The sequence below is a fragment of the Acomys minous genome, assembly GCF_964271855.1.
Source record: "Acomys minous genome assembly, chromosome: 15".
NCBI lineage: Eukaryota > Metazoa > Chordata > Mammalia > Rodentia > Muridae > Acomys > Acomys minous.
The window spans coordinates 15,951,803-15,965,069 of record NC_140497.1 but is presented as its reverse complement, the minus strand read 5'-3'; the positions used below and the strand labels follow the sequence as shown (position 1 = coordinate 15,965,069).

The following is a 13,267-nucleotide window of genomic DNA, read 5'->3' as shown; positions in this document are numbered from 1 at the left end:
AACTCAAGGCCACCTGCTCCCCAGTGACCTCCTTCCTCCAAGTATGCTTAGTTCCTCCTCTTTCTCACCTTCCAGTGACAGCACCAGATGAGAGCCTTCAGAACTCAGTCACTTTCTAAGGAAGCCCCCAGACATGAGACTGCTGGGGGCACATTTCGTATTTAGGACTATAAGTGTTTCATTTTAAATGCTTACCCGTCGGCAACAACGAATTTTGAGTTTCATTCTCCACTCAAAATGCTCACACAGCAGGCTGGGTTTTAAAACTTTATTCTGCAGTTTAAATTCACAGATGCAGAATTTTGGTGTGTATTAAAATCCACGGTCATTTCTGCATCGGCTGGACATTGCTCAGTAGTGCAGCTTCCGATCTGTGCGTGAAGATTCAGGGTCACAGAAGGCTGTGAGTGGATAGACACTTGGTTTATCCTGTTGGGTTTCCCTGCTCCAATACGATCAAAGATCCAGCCACCCAGAGTCAGCAGGGAAACCGATGTGTGGGGTGGAAGTCACTGTCTTCCATCTCTGCTATTTGGTACACGAGGAACAGTATGGCTGGACTCCCGCAACACGGCTTGCCACTCCTGGTTTGCAAGGGAAGATCTGGGTTGGCAAATACAGTCTGTCCTTCTAGGAGGACGGTGATGTTCAGAGGGGGACTCAGAGCTTGCGGTAGTGAGCGTGGCGGCCCAGCACTCCTCCTCCTTGGCGGCTCGGGACGGCAGCAGTGTCTAGTAGACAGTGCACCAGTTGCTGCCGTCACTGGGCATCAGCCCCCCAGTGATGAGCAAAATGAGGTCAACAAACCACCAGATCCCGAGTCCTCCGAGTGTCAGCAGCTTTCCCACTGCTGTCCCAGTGTGTCCCAGACAGAAGCGATCCACGCCAAAACATCCCAGGAAGAAGGAGTAGAGGAGCGTGGTTATGAAGTAGTGTCCGGTGTACCTGGGTGAGGCGGGGAGACGTGCACATGAAAACTGAGTGTACTGTAATGGCAGCGCAGCTGCGGCTGGCCCTGGCGCAGGAGAGGCCTCTGTCCTGGCTGGATTCTCTCTTGATACATTCAGTCAGGTTTGGCTACCGGGGGAGACATAAGGGAGCCCGGAGATGTGGGTGTGTGGAGGTGTGGGTGTGTGGAGGTGTGGGTGTGTGGAGGTGTGGGTGTGTGGAGATGTGGGTGTGTGGAGATGTGGGTGTGTGGGTGTGTGGGTGTGTGGGTGTGTGGGTGTGTGGAGGTGTGGGTGTGTGGAGGTGTGGGTGTGTGGAGATGTGGGTGTGTGGAGGTGTGGGTGTGTGGGTGTGTGAAGGTGTGGGTGTGTGGAGATGTGGGTGTGTGGGTGTGTGGAGGTGTGGGTGTGTGGAGGTGTGGGTGTGTGGGTGTGTGGAGGTGTGGGTGTGTGGAGATGTGGGTGTGTGGGTGTGTGGGTGTGTGGAGGTGTGGGTGTGTGGGTGTGTGGAGGTGTGGGTGTGTGGAGGTGTGGGTGCGTGGAGGTGTGGGTGCGTGGAGGTGTGGAGGTGTGGAGGTGTGGGTGTGTGGATGTGTGGGTGTGTGGAGGTGTGGGTGTGTGGAGGTGTGGGTGCGTGGAGGTGTGGGTGTGTGGAGGTGTGGGTGCGTGGAGGTGTGGGTGTGGATGTGTGGGTGCGTGGAGGTGTGGGTGTGTGGATGTGTGGAGGTGTGGGTGTGTGGAGGTGTGGGTGTGTGGAGGTGTGGGTGTGTGGGTGTGTGGAGGTGTGGGTGTGTGGGTGTGTGGAGGTGTGGGTGTGTGGAGGTGTGGAGGTGTGGGTGTGTGGAGGTGTGGGTGTGTGGAGGTGTGGGTGTGTGGAGGTGTGGGTGTGTGGAGGTGTGGAGGTGTGGAGGTGTGGAGGTGTGGAGGTGTGGGTGTGTGGAGGTGTGGAGGTGTGGAGGTGTGGGTGTGTGGAGGTGTGGAGGTGTGGAGGTGTGGGTGTGTGGAGGTGTGGGTGTGTGGAGGTGTGGGTGTGTGGAGGTGTGGAGGTGTGGAGGTGTGGGTGTGTGGAGGTGTGGAGGTGTGGAGGTGTGGGTGTGTGGGTGTGTGGAGGTGTGGGTGTGTGGAGGTGTGGGTGTGTGGAGGTGTGGGTGTGTGGGTGTGTGGAGGTGTGGATGTGTGGGTGTGTGGAGGTGTGGGTGTGTGGAGGTGTGGGTGTGTGGGTGTGTGGAGGTGTGGGTGTGTGGAGGTGTGGGTGTGTGGGTGTGTGGAGGTGTGGGTGTGTGGAGGTGTGGGTGTGTGGAGGTGTGGGTGTGTGGAGGTGTGGGTGTGTGGAGGTGTGGGTGTGTGGGTGTGTGGGTGTGTGGAGGTGTGGGTGTGTGGGTGTGTGGGTGTGTGGAGGTGTGGGTGTGTGGGTGTGTGGAGGTGTGGGTGTGTGGGTGTGTGGAGGTGTGGGTGTGTGGAGGTGTGGGTGTGTGGAGGTGTGGGTGTGTGGAGGTGTGGGTGTGTGGAGGTGTGGGGGAGGCAGACAAGTAGCTCATTGCATTCGTGGGTCCTAGAGGGCAGGGCTACTGCCCTCCTGGGCCAGAGGGGAAGGAGGGAGAACATGGCGGTCAGAAGGCAGGAAGGACTAAGGGGTAGGTCTACGTCACAACTTGGCTGGGGCTTCTGCAGGAAAGCCAAGGCAAGACCCGTAAGCAACTTAGGACTGGCTACTTGAATACCTCAGCAGCTTTAAAGTACTTACAGTGTGTGCCCTAGTGGCCCGACACCTGACTGTGGCATGATTAAGTTAGCAAAGGCGTACTCTCCTCGGGTGGACTGCCACCAGATGGCTCAGGATGCTAATCTGCACGTTAAGAACATGCTTGACAACACTTAAGACTTTTCTAGTCTTGGGGTGGGCCGTCTCTCCCTAACCAGAAACATTTATGTTTCAAGGCTGAAAAACCAAAAACAACAAAAACCCAACAGCGAAACCTCACTTAACTGCAGTTGCTGACATCACTACACGTCACCATGGCCTCTCTCATTCGCTAACAGGCTAAGAAGCTTCTGCACCGCTGGTAGAATTTACATCACGTTCATTTATGGTCAGGCGATTTCAGTCGAGGAACCCTCACATTTCTTTGCAAAACATTGTTCCAGGCGTCCTAAGGTTGTGTACCCAGGATGGTTGATGGTTGGGTGTTTTGAAGCTACCTCATTTGGCCCAGTGCTTGGCAGCTGAGGATGAGGGGTGGACCAAAAGACTCAGAACCCACAACTTCTGCTCCTAGCTGTTGCAATCCCACTGCCTCAGTCAGTGGGCCACATGCAGGAGGAAGCAATGCAGTCTTTAATATTTCAAAGAAAAAAGTCACCCTGGGGGTTCCTCTAGCCAAGTATCCATTACCCCTTTCAAAGGCACAAGCTGGGGGTGTAGTTCATTATCAGAGCACTTGTTTAGCATGTGTGCTGGGTTCAGATTCCAGCACCACACAGTACAACCACACACACGGTGCAACAACGAAGTAACGCTTACTTTATACAAGGCTTATTCTCTCGGAGGAAGGTCCTGGGGTCGGCACACTCAATTCCTTCCAGGGCTCTGCACTGAACTGCTGTGTGTTCCACGTCACTGTAGGCCTGGCCCCCAAACTGTGGAGAAAATGACACAAACACCATTCATGTCCCGCCAATGAGAGCTGCGTCAGAACTCTAAGAATTCTAGCAAGATTGGGTAAAAGCGAGGAGTTCAATGATGACTTCAAGTGACTTAGTAGACCATCCTAAGTGTACACTGCTTTAAATCAACTTTTTCCTTCAGGACTGGCTTCTTTTTCCTTCTTCAAGACAGGGTTTTTCTGTGTAGCCTTGGCTGTACTGGACTCACTTTATAGACCAGGCTGGCCTTGGTTGGACTCACAGCGATCCACCTGCCTCTGCCTCCTAAGTACTGGGATTAAAGAAGTGTGCCACCACGCCTGGCTTGGCTTCTTAATACATAGTAAACCAAAACCAAAACCAAAAGCAAACTGCGGAGACACACACAACACTTTCACTATCTTGTAATTACAGGTACATAATGCAGCATCTTTAAAACGGGAATTGAGATGCCAATGCATATCACGACATCTGCTGTATATTTACTATAAACGAACAAAATTAGAAAATAATTGAGACTGTTATCTGACTGAGGACTTAAGTCACTCATGGTTATAGGTTTCTGTGTCTATCCCTAGTAGAAGTTTAGTTCTAGGAAAACCACTCAGAACCAAAGTCCTACCCTTCGCTTAATTCAGTTTCTGAGGAGAAAGCAGAGCCACACAGTTTCCCTCTGTCTCATTTCTGCTTTTCTACTGTTTCCCCTGTGTTCCTCAGAGTGAGCCTGGAGAGCAGGGAGGCCCACTTCCCACACTTCCCGAGCCCTGCCAGTCCTTTAGGACAGCTGGCTGAGGGACAGTTTGAATCTTATGACAGGGTAAATTCAGCTTTTAATTAAAGTAGGTGAAATTAAGTTTTCTCTATGTCATGTTAGGCAAGCTTTTGGCAATTACAACTGAACAAAATTTCAGTGTATTTAAAATATCTCTGTATACATAGTTCAATTAAAAGCTGTCCCCTTGACTGTGGTATTATAATGTCCACTCCTTTGTGTCTGAGGTAGTAAAACAATGTTTTCTCATAACTCAACCCAACATTAGATCATAGTGGCAAGTCCACAGTGTAAAGTTGGTATACGAATTCCTAAAGTATGAGCTGGGCACAGTGTAGCAAACCTGTATCCTAGCACTAGGAGGCTCAAGCAGGGGGGGATCGTGAATTTAAGGTCAGCTTGGGCTATATAGTGAGGCCTTCTCACAAACAAACACCCCCACCCCACAACACCACCCCAACCCAACCAAGCCAACCCAAAATTCATTGGGTTTTAAGAGACCAAATAGGTACACACACTTTAAGGATAATAATGGCTTCTCTCCAGGCTGAGGGGCACCACCAAAGGCTTCTCTAGAAGGCTTTATCCTCAAACAAAAACATAAGCGACACAATCGAGCTACATCCTAATGGTGCGACCAGCTTGTTATCACCCTCCAGGTGCCTGTGTAACCAAGAAAGCCCAATTCAGCGTCAGCTTTACAAAGCCCCTGCGTGGCCTTTGTTGGTGGTGTTGTTGCTCTTTGAAGAGAGGGCTTGAAAGGACCGCTGACATTTTGCCTTCAATTTTTTAGTTTTAACAACCAAAGGAAGCAATACAGTTTGGTCTTTGCACCTCGGGCGGCTTGCTTGGGCACAGACGTTGCTGGTTCCTGAGGAAAGCAAATGTGCTACTTGGCCACTAAAACCTAGGTCATGCTGGAAATTTCCAGCAGCAGTTATACGGATGGCGATGTAAAAAAAAAAAAAAAGTCTCTTTGTATGCCCTTATGCTCTTCCGTAACAGCAAGCACCTGGCTATGTTTTCCACGAAGAAGAGTGCATGCACCAACAGAGAAAAATCTCACCTTGAGACAACCATAACCAAGCTCCTGGGATGCAGTTGCATTTCCAACGTGATCCACTGGGGCATCACACTCTACAAACTCGTCGGGTCTGCAAATCAGTAAGACCGTCATCAGCCCCCTTAGCCAATTGGCTTCGTGAACGCACGCGATCCTAACTATTTTCCTTCCTTCTGTACTAGGAACTGCACGCGCTAAGGATGCTATCTACCATTGAGCTACATCTCCAGACCTTCAATTAATTAATTTTTGAGATAAATTACCCAGGCTGGCTGGCTTTGAACTCATCTTGTAACCAAGGCAGGAGAAAGGGTGCAGGAAGTGGAAGGGTTCTATAGCCTACACTACTCCTTTCCAGCATCTACCACTAATATACAAGGCTTTCTGCTGCTGGGGAGTTGAGAAGCATCTGTCCTAGGAATCACCTCCCCCAAGTGGAAGCAGCCTTCCTTCTTGTCCTTCCCACAACCACCACCTACCCCGGGCCCGATCCCCGCTAGGCCCGCCCCCACGATCTGGTAGCTTACAGGTAAGAGCAAAGGATGACCGGAGAGTTGGGGTCCCTGTATTCTAAGTTCGGGGCCGCAGGACCCTCTGGGTGAGCGGCGCCTGAGGGTGTGAGATCCAGTTCGGCCGTGGCATTAAAGGAGTGGCTCCGAGAGACACAGTGCAGCAGTAGCAGGTTCCCCAGCAGCAAGGCCGCCTGGCCGCACAGCAGTAGGTAACTCACAGGGCAGCCCCCCAGCACCATCTTCCCTGGCCGGTCCCAGAGACCTGGCCTAAAAACAAAGCCAGGCCGCCACTGCCGACCTGAGCCCCGCGCTGTCAGGCCTCTGCGTAGGCACGCAGCCCGCCGCCACCCAGCCAATCAGTGCGCAGCCCGACGCTCCGCCCGCCTCCACGACCAATCAAAGCGGCCAGAGGGAGGGCGTGGCGGGTTTTTAGCTCCGCCCTCCAGCCGACCCTCCACTCTTCGCAGCGAGGAGGGGCGGAGAGGAAGAGCGGCGTAGGGGCGGGGCTTCTATTGGCCCCGCCCTCAGCCCCACCTCCGCTCTCTCGGACGGGCTGCGCGGGTCTAGGGGCGGGGCGGAGAGCGGCGGCAGTGGAGTAGGCCATTCTCTCCCCGCGGACTGCATTTTCCCTACGTCAGCCTCTGGCAGCGGGATCGCCGGCGGCCCGGAGCGAGCGAGGTGGGGCGGGAGGGCTGCGTCAGTGCCGCGCGCGTGCTCGCCGTGGGCGCGCGCCCCGCCAGCCCTGGGGGGCCCCCGCGGGATTGCAAGGATGACCGAAGGGGCGGAGGCGGCGGCCGCGCGTTGAGCGGAACCTGCAAAAGCCCTCGCTATGGGTCCGCGCGCGTTCTCGCCCCTCGCCTCTCTGCGACTAAGGTGGCTGCTGGCGTGTGGCCTGCTGGGCCCGGTCCTCGATGCCGGACGGCCAGGTGGGTGTCGTTGGGGTCGATGCTCTGGGAGTCCCCGGTGGTGCGGGCTGCGAGGCGGACTCCGGGCTCCCGGCGCCCCTGTCAGCGCTGACCCGGACCCCGGCGGCCGGCTGCGCGGTGGCCGTGCGCTCGCTGCTCCCAGGCTGCAGCTAGCGCTTGCGGATGGAGTGGCTGTCACTGGCCCTGGGTTGGGAGATAGAACTTTTGCTTCAAGTCTATCAGAATTTGAGGTTTGACGCTCGTTGTCTTAGCCTACTCACCAGCAGGTCCACAGGGATCCTGATGGAGTAGAGGGCGGGTTTTCCTTGGGCCGTTTTTTGTTGTAGTAAGAATACTTTTTTAAATAAATAAATAAACAAACAAACGAAATGCTACATTTCTAGAGCCTCTTGTTCAATCTTTCTAAATCCGGACAAAGAATCTCTGCACTGTTTAACCCAGGGGATTATTGGAAAGAATTGAATCACTGTCGACCAGTAGTACATTTGAATTGTGAAACTTCCCGTAAATATGTAAGATATTTATATCGGAGATGATGAAACTGAGTAGAAACACACCATCAGCACACTAGTTTTTTTTCTTCTTCTGGAAATAAGTTATTTACTTTATCTTTTGTATTAAATTATTGTTTGCATGGTTGAGTTATCTATCTCTACTAGCGCCGGGAATGATGAACAATGGAAGGCTTTACAAAATTGTTGCCTTCAAAGGTGATGAGTGTAGATTTGAGTGCATTGCTGACCTTCACGAAACTAATTACATTGTTCGTTGTCTTAGGCTTTCTCTTTTTAAACTAAGCTGGCTTCCTGTTATGTGGAGATCTTGGAGTTCAAAATACTGAAAAATTTTGAATAGGGTGCCGCCAGAACGTCTCTGATGACGATTACCTTTCCTGTGCTATTATAGATGGTTCACTATGAAGATATCTGGTGTTAGTAATCTCTAACTTCTTACCTTTGTCAATATAAACCAAACTGTATTTTTAGCTCATGTGTATGTTTATTATTATTATTACACATATGCACAGAAATGAATGGAATATCTTTATGTCTTCAATTGTGGCTGGTGTGGGCCTGCTGCTCACTTGGGCGTGAATATCCACCTTCAGAATCTGTCCAGCATTGATCAGGCTCCAAGTAAACACATCCCTGATGCTTCTGGAGGATCAAAAAGGGTGACCATGTGTACTAAGATAAATGGGAGATGTTGAAGGTTTTTTTGTTTGTCTTTTTTTTTTTTTTTTAAGAAAGTGATTTTTGAACTGAGTTAAATGAGTGAGAACATTTCAACTTAGAGATCAGGAATCCATTATAAAAGTAAGCTTCCTGCACCCCCCCCCTCCCAGCAAGAATAAGTGGGTGTGGAAGAAAATAACTTGTTAGGAACAGATGAAGGTGTTAATATGTGGTTAGGTTCCTCATGTGAAGATGAGGATGGAAGAGAAAGCCAAGGTAGGCTGGTACCATTCGGGAGACCTTCTGTGCCAAGCTAAGGAGTCATAGTTACCCTGTAGGTTGCTTCAGGAAATGAAGATTAAAAAAAAAAAAAAAGGAATACAGCAATCAGACAGTTAAAACACTGACAACATAATGGAAGTTAGACTCCAGGACGGAGGGAGAGGCTGGAGAGCAGGCGCCAGGTTCTGAGGTGTTGGCAAGGAGGGCAATGAGTCAACTCGAATTTCCCGAAGTGAACGATCTTCCAAAGTCAGCTGGGTTTTTGGAATACAGGATGTTTAAAACATGAACTGAAACATCCATCCATTAGTAATGTTGGGAGCTAAGCTGGTTTGAGTAGGATTTTAAACTGTTGTTTGTAACATTGTGCTCAAGAGGAAATGCAGGATAATGTTTGAGTAGCGGATTCAAATAATTAAAAGAAAAAAAAAATCTGGGGTCAGCAAATATAAAGAAATGAGATGTGTTTGAAACCTCTTCCCAGCACTCGGGAGGCAGAGGCAGGGGAATCGCTGTGAATTTTGAGGCCAGCCTGGTCTACAAAGTAAGTCCAGGACAGCCAAGGCTACACAGAGAAAAACCCTGTCTTGAAAAACCAAAAAAAAAAAAAAAAAAAAAAAAAAAAAGATGTATAAGGTAGCACATACAATATGTAGACTAAAAGCAATTTCTTTTAGAAACGCTGGTGTTCTAATTAATTTTTTTTCTTTTTGGTTTTTCGAGATAGGGTTTCTCTGTGTCGCCTTGGCTGTCCTGGACTCACTTTGTAGACCAGGCTGGCCTCGAACTCACAGCTATCCGCCTGCCTCCGCCTCCCGAGTGCTGGGATTAAAGGCGTGCGCCACCACGCCCGGCTTTTAAAATTAATTTATAAAGGTAGTATATAGAATACTGGGTTTCATTATGACTGCTTCCTGCATGTTTATTGTTGTACTTTCTTCATCTCATCATCTTCTTATGTTCTTCCTTCTCATAGTCCCCACTTCGATTTTCATGTCACTTATATATGATATATATATGCACATATGTAATAGAATATATATATATTAATCTTGATCTCACCTATGAGAAAAAAACATGTTTATTTTTCAGGATCTGGTTTGTTTCAGTTAACATTATAGTTGCCAATGCTACCCATTTTCCTTCTGAGGAGACAGTTTGTTCTTGATGCCTGAGTGGAATTCCACTGTGCATATGTACTCCGTTTCTTCATCTGTTGACGAACATCTAGGCTAATTTTGTATTTTAGAAATAACAGATTAAGCCGGGCATGGTGGCGCATGCCTTTAATCCCAGTACTTGGGAGGCAGAGGCAGGTGGATCACTGAGTTCCAGGCCAGCCTGGTCTACAGAGTGAGCCAAGGATAGCCAGGGCCACACAGAGAACCCCTGTCTGGGAAACTAAACAAAACAAAGTGGTCAGTTTTAAACTATGCTGTTATGTTTGGATTTGTTACTTTTATCTTACTGCTAAATCTCGTAAGTTAAAAAAAATCACTAAAAAACATGTTATATTGTAGGGCAAACTCCAGGTCTAAATGTTTTTTCTCCTTTGCTACATTATTCTAGTAACGAGATTTTTTTCATAGTTTAACTCACATTAGCATTCTTTTGTAGAACCCCAGGCAGGCAGAGCCCACTCAGTATTAACCCAAGTGCCAGCGTCAGATACAGTCACAATTACACTCTTGACCTAAAATCTCCAATCCCAGCTTGGAGAGGGGAATTTGATGTTGCTGATAAAAATGTGTGAGGGTCCTGCAGATTTGTGAAAAAGTGTTAATTGCTGAAAAGGCAGGTCTATTTTTAAGGATTTCTCTCTCTCTCTCTCTCTCTCTCTCTCTCTCTCTCTCTCTCTCTCTCCCTCTCTGTTTCTCCCTCCTCCTCCTCCTCCTTCTTCTTCTCTCTCTCTCTCTCTCTCTCTCTCTCTCTCTCTCTCTCTCTCTTTCTCTCTCTGTATGTGTGTCTGTAAGGATCACAGGGGCTGTTGACTGAGAATACATTTTATTGAGTGTTTACAGTATCCTTGTAGGAACAAGCTGCCTTGGTTTCAGCAATTTAAATTCCTTTCTGGAGGAACTTAAATTCTTAAGAGCATTACGTTTTCTAAATGATTGGAGTTTTTCCCAGTGGGGTTACTTCCAGACAAAAATAGCATTTGTTTTCTTATTTGGAGGCAGGATCTATGATATGTAACTCAGGACGAACGGTCTCTTTTTAAATAGGTACCTGTCTTGTTTTAAAGATAGGTAAATAAGGACGCACAAGTCTGAGGAAGTGTAACATCAGTATAGAACACAGTAGCAAACACTGCAGGGCAACACTGTGCTGGAAGGAGATAGTCGCCAAAGGACATTTACTTGGGATTGGTCCTGTGACTAGAGTGAGGATGTGCAGCTTGGAATGGCAGGTAGGGCCTAATTACAGTCATTTCCCTTTGGGAGTACTTGAGACAACAGGTTATCTCACTCAGCCTGAATACGGAGGCTTATCTTTTACAGTGAAAGTACGAGAAGGTGGCTATTTGTCTGGGTAATAAGCAGGAAGGAGAGAAGAAAGGCTGGAGGCAGTTGGGCGCTCCCCGTCTGTTTGTCTTGCAATTAGGTAGAATTCTTTTAAAGCTGTTTCTCTCGACCACAGTTGCTTAGACTTCCTTGGAAAGAGTCATGAGGAAAGAACAGCCAACACCCTTTTTCACAGACTAAGTCTCAGATTAAGTTTCTGGTTCAGCTTTGATTTTTCTTCAGTTCACGTCCCTTTAGTGTCCTTGTTTCTAACGGTATGCTTATTCTGTCAGGTTGATATCCAAGTTCGTATGTCCCACAGTTTCTTAAGATTTTTACTTTCATTGTGAACTGTATCATTTTACTGGTATTTAGTGTTTTAATTTTAATTAAAAAAACTTTTGAGACTGTCTTTGACTGTGTCCCCTTGGCTGTCCTGGAATTTGCTATATAGACCAGGCTGGCCTTGAACTCACAGAGATTCCTCTCTTTCTGCCTCCTGAGTGCTGGGATTAAAGGTGTAAACCACCATACCTCGCATTCCCAGTGTTTTGGTTTTATTTTTTTTCTTCCCAAACATAACATTTTAAATTGATTATTTGGGAATTTTACATCATATACTTCCCAGTCCTCCCAGGTCCACCTCACCATTGTGACCATCCTCCCCCCCCCCCCCATCAAATAGAAGAAGAAAAAAACCAAAAAAACCCAAGAAGGTTGATTTTTTTTTTTTTTAAATTGGAGGCATTGGCATACGACACCTGTAGACATTTAGGACAGTTCAATTGTCAGCACTAACATTGCTGACGTTTGGAGAATAGAAGCCAGGGACGCCGCAGTGCACAGGATGACCCACAACGAAGGATTTTCCAGTCCACAGGGTCACTGTTATGAAGGCTAAATGCATTTCCTTTATAGCAAAATGAGAGAAATGGTGTTTTGGTTCCCACAGGAAGCATGAATTAGAGAGAAATCCATGCAGGGTATGAACAGTAGATAAGGGGAGGGGGGAGAAAAAACCCAGAGATAAGAAAGGAATTTTGGAAACATAAAAATAAAAAGGACTGAGGATTCTTGTGTAGTTAGTGCGTATTGTGTTGGAATGACTTTCGGAGTCTTTGTACATGGCTTTTTGCTCTTCAGTTTGATTCGGAAGGTGGATCCTTGGGTTTTTGAATGTCAGTGTCAATTTCTAGATGCAGAGGGTTCATTCTTCGAGGGTGCTATAATTTTGAAACCTTAAAAAGAAACTAAAAACCACAGCTGATTGTGCCATTTGTTTACAAAACACAGGAAAAGTCTTTTAAAGTGGTAACCAGTGAGCATTCTCTCTCTCTCTCTCACTGTGGAGCCTTGCCTGTGCTGGAACCTCTATGTAGACCAGGCTGACCTTGAACTCTCAGAGCTCCTCCTGCCTCTGCTTCCTGAGTGCTGGGATTAATGGAGAGCATCACTATGCCCTGCCTTGTATCCAGTTCTTATCCCCTGCAGCCATCAAGGTAAAAGGTTCCCTAGAAGGCAGAACACTTAGTTTCTTTTCCTGGCCTAACAGCAGGCATATGACCTTATACAGTCACATGTCCTGCTTTGGCTCACGAGCTCTCCAAATATCTGCCTGACCATTAGAACTTTACATTTTGTCTTTTTGAAGTGTTTCATTTTTTTCCCCCTTTGTGAAGTGGTGTAGCCCTTCCTGTAACACTGACCTATGTGTTCTTGTCTGGAGTGAGTTACTGAAGACTTTTCCCTTGAAATAATGAGTCACATCAGGAAGTTGCATTTTTATTTTTATATGTTTTTTTAAAGATACAGCCTCTAGCTCAAGCTGGCTTCAGACTTGCTTTGTGGCTGAGGCTGACCTTGAACTTGTGCCCCTTCAGCTCCTCCCATATTCACCCCTACCATCCTATTCCCCCAACTTCTTGACATATTTCTGGGATATGATTTACTTTTTTTTTTTTTCCCCAAGACAGGGTTTCTCTGTGTAGCCTTCACTGTCCTGGACTCCCTTTGTAGACCAGGCTGGCCTCGAACTCACAGTGATCCACCTGCCTCTGCCTCCCGAGTGCTGGGATTAAAGGCGTGCGCCACCATGCCTGGCTATGGTTTACTTTTGATCACACAGGATTTATTGTGTTTATCTTGCCACATGCCCAGAGTGACTGTTGTAGCAGTGGGACAAGTAGGTTACTGATGTAGGAGGGGGCTTTTCAGATTCTGTTTAAACCTATATTTTAGGAATTCAAGAAGACTGGAGGCCATTGGAAAGCTTATTTTAGGTGAAGAAATAGCTTCCAAACTGTTCATTTAGGATTATGGGAATTATTTCTGCCCAGTAAATTGTGTATCAAAAGGATTTATTTATTTATTTATTTATTTATTTATTTATTTAATGACATGATTCCCAGTTGACAAAGTATCTGGATGGTAGTTGATTGTGGTT

The 13,267-nt window shown here is 47.8% G+C and overlaps 2 protein-coding genes across 2 annotated transcripts in view; one reads left to right on the top strand and one right to left on the bottom strand.

The window, feature by feature from the left end:
* Positions 1-254: 254 nt before the first annotated feature.
* On the bottom strand, positions 255-6,282 carry TM2D2 (TM2 domain containing 2). Its single transcript, XM_084760341.1, has 4 exons — positions 5,953-6,282; positions 5,429-5,516; positions 3,469-3,584; positions 255-945 (listed from the first exon to the last, which is right to left on the bottom strand). The coding sequence occupies exons 1-4, from the start codon at positions 6,174-6,176 to the stop codon at positions 732-734; spliced, it is 642 nt and encodes a 213-aa protein (XP_084616467.1). The 5' UTR covers positions 6,177-6,282; the 3' UTR covers positions 255-731.
* A 230-nt stretch (positions 6,283-6,512) lies between these two features.
* Positions 6,513-13,267, top strand: part of ADAM9 (ADAM metallopeptidase domain 9) — a 71,389-nt gene continuing 64,634 nt past the window's right edge. The window contains exon 1 of the mRNA XM_084760646.1: positions 6,513-6,863. Coding sequence (XP_084616772.1) covers positions 6,767-6,863 — 97 coding nt within the window. The 5' untranslated portion in view covers positions 6,513-6,766. The remainder of the gene's footprint in view (positions 6,864-13,267) is intronic.